We start from the raw sequence: 5,107 nt of genomic DNA on the forward strand, positions 1-5,107 counted from the left end.
GGGGGGGGGGTTGCCCACTGCTCCAAGGGCTTGGCCTATTATCATGGCAGGAAGCATGGGGGCAACAGGTGTGCTTGAGCTAAATTCTGATCCACAGACAGAGACAGACAGACAGGGCCTGGCATGGGCTTTTGACATGTCAAATCCACACCCCACCCACCCCTGTGTGACATGTTTCTTCCAACAAGGCCACACCTACTCTGACAACATCTCTTAATCTTTTTTAAAAAAGATTTATTTATTTATTTTATGTATGTGAGTACACTGTAGCTGTACAGATGGTTGTGAGCCCTCATGTGGTTCCTGGGAATTGGATTTAGAAACTCTGCTTGCTCTGGTCAACCCCGCTCACTCAGTCCCTGCTTACTCCAGCCCAAAGATTTATTTATTATTATATCTAAGTACATTGTGACTGTCTTTAGATGCACCAGAAGAGGGCATCAGATCTCATTATGGGTGGTTGTGAGCCACCATGTGGTTGCTGGGACTTGAACTCAGGACCTTTGGAAGAGCAGTCAGTGCTCTTACCTGCTAAGCCATCTCACCAGCCCTCTCTTAATCTTTCTAATCCTTTCAAAGAGTTCCACTCTCTGATGACCAAGCATCAAGTATATGAGCCTATGGGGACCATCCTCAAATGACCACAGAGGGAGTTAGGAAGATCCCTTGTGCATGGTGGTGCTTCCAAGGACAAATGGTCATTTAGGGGCCAGAGAGCTGGCTCAGTGGTTAAGAGCACTTGCTGGTCATACAGAGGACCAGGGTCTCAGTCACGGTCCTAGTGCTGTGAGGAGACACCATGACTGAGGCCACTTGTAAAAGAAAGCATGTGCTCGGGTGAGTTCATGACCACGGAGGCAGGAGCATGGCAGCACCCAGGTTAGCACTGTAGCAGTAACCAAGAGCTCCTATTTGATCTCCAGGCAGGAGGCAGAGAGAGCTAGCCCAGCCTGGTGTGGGCTTTGGAAACCTCAAAGTCATGCCCCAGTGACACACCTCCTCCAACAAGACCACATCTCCTAGTCCTTCTCAAACAGCTCTACCAACTGGGGGCCAAGTGTTCAGTATTCAAACATGAGCCTGTGCAGCCATGCTTTTCCAAACTGCAACACGGAACCTCAGCACCAGCGCCCATAAGGGCTCATATCCATCAGAAAGCAGGGCACCAAGAGCCCTTCTTTGTCCTTCACACAGGGGCCTGAAGGAAACTTGTATTCTGATTGGACAGGCAGGAGTTGGGTGGAGCCAAGACATCCTGGGCCCTGCCTTGGGCACCTCTGTAGTAGGCTTTCTCACCTCCTGAGCCCAGGGGAGTTGTGAGAAGTTACAGAGGAGCCCCCTGGAGGGAGACCCTGTAGACATAGGGCCACCCTTGAAGACAGGAGAAAAATGTCTGAGACAAGGCTGAAGGCTCTGGCCTGAGAACTTTTATTTTTTTTAAGATTTATTTGTTTATTATATGTAAGTATACTGTAGCTGTCTTCAGACACTCCAGAAGAGGGCGCCAGATCTCATTACAGATGGTTGTGAGCCACCATGTGGTTGCTGGGATTTGAACTCCGGACCTTCGGAAGAACAGTTAGGTGCTCTTACCCACTGAGCCATCTCACCAGCCTGTGGCCTGAGAACTTTTAAGAGCACCCCTAGCTGTTGACAAGGACAAAGACCCAGTGACATATAACACCATGCCCACACCCCACACTCACATGCACATAGGATATTTGAGGCACAAAGCCAAGGCCTCCACAAGTACTTGAACTGCCCTATCTCTTATCAACATTGTCTTCCCAAAACTTGGGTCACCTTAACCTCTTCTAATGAAAACAAAAACAAACAATTTTTAGATGGATGGGATGGCCTATAATCAGAGTACTTGGGATGCTCAAACAGGACAGGAGAGTCAGAAGTTCAAGACCAGCCTGGGTTTCATATGGAGACCCTATTTATTTGTTTGCTTGTCTTTAAGTGTGTGTGCGCATGCATATATGCATGCGCACACACACGTGTACACACATGCCCTCATGCACCATGGGGACACATTGGGAGGTCAGGGGAAAATCTGCCGGAATCAGTGGGGCCTGAGGACCAAATTTAGGTCATCTGACTTGTCAGCACCTTTATCAGCTGAACTCCCTTTAAAAAAAGAAAAAGAAAATCAGCCCATTTCTATGGAACCCTAACAGATGACCAGACAAGTCACAGGCAGGGGCATCTATAATAGAATTAATAGATCCCTCCTGGGCCACCTCCCAAAGGCAGTGTAGTACAGTGTGTCAGAGCTGGACAGGTTCCTTCCTCTTCCTGCTCTGAGCCTGCCTCTTCTGCACAGGGACCCTGGCACCCAGTGACAGCAAAAGTAGTCCCCAGTGTGACAGATACCCCCTTTTCAGTCACAGTGCTGAGGCCACACAGTGACCCCATGCAGAACCCATTCCATAGATGAGAAGGCAGAGGCCCAGCTACAGTTTCTCTAGAGTCCTCTAAAGCCAAGGGAGCTGTGGTGCTTCAATGCCTCCCTCTGCAGGACTGGACAGGAACTGAGCTCTGCAGCAAGCATCCTGAGTGCCTTGTCTCATGGCCAGTGCCACTGCACCCAGCTCAAAGTCCAATGGGGGAGGATGGCCCTCAGGCAACCTAGGATGCCATTCCATCCTTGTCTAGTGTCTGGAGCCATAAACAGATGTGACACTCTACTCTGGGCCACCCATGTGGCAGCTTCCAGACAGGTCTGCATTCCCAATGGATGACAGAGCCCCTGACCATTTTCTCCTGCAGGCTCTCCAGAGGAGATAGAGCAGGGACAGAGTAGGGGGAGGGAAGCTTCTAGGTGACAGAGTGTACCCAGGTAGAGAAAAAGGAGGTGACCCAGGTTGGGCAAAATATCTCCTCCTCACTTCTCTCCCTCCCTTCCCCCTCTCCTTAATAGTGTTCCTTGGTAGTCCAGGCTGGCTTTGAACTCATAATAGTGACCCTGCCTCCTGAGTACTAGGTAGGTAGATAAGTACTGCTCTACCCGTCTGGCTGGTATTTCCTATTATCTAGGCCCTCCCTTGTAGCCTGGTGTGATGGTACAGACCCCTAAGCCTTTAAATCGGAGCTAGTGGGGGCTGGAAGATCAGGAGTTCCTGGTTATCAGCTACACAGTGAGTCCGAGATAGTGTAGGCTGTATCAGACTCCGCCCCAAAGCAAAAACCAGAACCCCAAGCCTCCCTTGACCCACAGTGGTCTTTGCCTTCTGACATTCCAGGTGGTGAAGGCTGCAGCAGATGGAGACAGAGATCGAGTTCTACAGAAATCCCAGGACCTCAAGTTCCTTACAGGCTTTGAAACCAAGGTTGGTTGCCCCTGAGCAGAAGGGAGCTGGTGTGTTTGTTGTGGCTGTGTTCTCTTTTGGGAGCGGATGAGCCGCATAGCTCTAGTAAACAACTGGAGAAAGGATGGGGGCCGGGGGAGGTAGAGACTTATATTCCAGGGCAGTGAGATTACTAAATGCACTAGCTTATACTGAGGAGCCCCGGGGTGAAATGGAGGGTGCAGCCACTGAGTGGGGGAGGCACTATTTATCTATTCTGGAGATCCTGGGTTGGAGGAATAGAGGGCTTACTTGCCTGAAGAGAGCAGGGGCTCCTGGAGACAAGGGGGTGCTGTGGGTAGGGGGTGACTACTTACTACTCCCAGGGGATCTTGGGCCAGCAATGCAAACCTTCCAGCACTGAGCCACGCCCCCCAGGCCCTCACTGGTGAATTCTAGGCAAGCTCTACCAGTGAGTGAGTCACGCGGCAGCCCTTGCAGCTTGCCTCTTCAGAAGTAATCAGAGGACATTATGTCCGTCTGGATGCATCTGCCATCCCCACCCTAGGCATTCTCTGACGCCCACGTCGAGGCAGTGATGATCCTAGGGGAGCCCTTTGCTGCCTCAGGCCCCTACGACTTTGGGGCTGGAGAGACTGCTCGCCGAATACAGAGCCTCATCCCGGTATTGCTTCGGCACCGGCTGCGCCCACCGCCTGAGGAGACCTATGCTCTACACCGCAAGCTAGCTGGGGCTTTCTTAGCCTGTGCCCGTCTCCACGCCCACATCGCCTGCCGGGACCTCTTCCAAGATACCTACCACCGCTACTGGGCCAGTCGCCAGACACTGCCACTGCCAGCAGCCTCCTGACTAGGGACCTCCCTGCCGACCCCACCATGACAGATTCCATCCAGGGATACCAGCTCCACAGCGGGCAGTCCCCTTCTCCTCTGTCTTGGTCCCCAGAACCTGGTTTCTTGCCTTGGATCTTTGGGCCCCTGGAGTTAGCTCCCTGATCCTAAGTGAGCAACCTTGAATTCTGAGGCTAGGAGTCAGCAGAATCCTGTGACCATCTAAGTGAGCCTTGGGTCCACTCTCATGTGAAGGAGGCGCCCCTCGGCCCCAGGTCTTCCAGGATCTGCAGGCGAAAGGGGAGATGGTGGCTGTTGGGGGCGGTCCTCACCTTTGCCTCCCTTGCTCCTCTACCAGCTGCCTTCTTCCCGGGTTCCAGCCTGTGTATTGGAGGGTGGGGGTGGGTGCTGATCCTTTCCTCCGAATAAAGGCACCCTTTCCCTGCCCCCAGTTCTTTTCTCTCTGTGCTAAGGGGGAGGAGCTCATAGGCAGCTCCAGGTGCAGATGGCCAGACCCCCCACCCCACCCCCTTGTCTAGGGCCATCTGTTGCAGGGAACCTCCTCCGCCCCCCCCCCCACGTGCTGACCACCTGCTCCAAGGGCTGTGGCAGCTGAGAAGTACCCTTCTATCACATACTCGCCCCCCCCCCCAAGCTTCAGGCTCCCTCCTGTTCCTGACAACCTCGCCTTTGCTAATGGGCCCTCATGCCCCTACCAGCTGCTCTGCCAAACCTACAGGACAGGGGTAGGGGTGCAGCTGAGTCCAGAACTAGGACCTGGTCTAACCCAATGCTCTCTTCTCGCAAGCCAGAGTGATCTCCCTCCAGGACTCCAGGGTCTGTTTCTTTTCCTTCCCCTCCTCTCCCCTCCCCTCGCCTGCAAAAAGTGCCTCGTCACCGCTTCTGCCCGCCCCCGCCGGGCTGGGAGAACCGTGGGGTTAAGCAAGATTTGAGGACGAGGC

The 5,107-nt window shown here is 53.2% G+C and overlaps 1 protein-coding gene across 2 annotated transcripts in view; it reads left to right on the forward strand.

Annotated features, from left to right (window-relative positions):
• The window catches only part of Coq8b (coenzyme Q8B), a 25,074-nt gene extending 20,482 nt beyond the window's left edge, over window positions 1-4,592 (forward strand). For both annotated transcript variants that reach the window (XM_021166951.1, XM_021166952.2), the window contains exons 14-15: window positions 3,249-3,335; window positions 3,862-4,592. In XM_021166951.1, coding sequence (XP_021022610.1) covers window positions 3,249-3,335; window positions 3,862-4,164 — 390 coding nt within the window. In that variant the 3' untranslated portion in view covers window positions 4,165-4,592. The remainder of the gene's footprint in view (window positions 1-3,248; window positions 3,336-3,861) is intronic.
• Window positions 4,593-5,107: the final 515 nt, after the last annotated feature.

This window comes from Mus caroli, chromosome 7 (genome assembly GCF_900094665.2).
Source record: "Mus caroli chromosome 7, CAROLI_EIJ_v1.1, whole genome shotgun sequence".
NCBI classification, from domain to species: domain Eukaryota; kingdom Metazoa; phylum Chordata; class Mammalia; order Rodentia; family Muridae; genus Mus; species Mus caroli.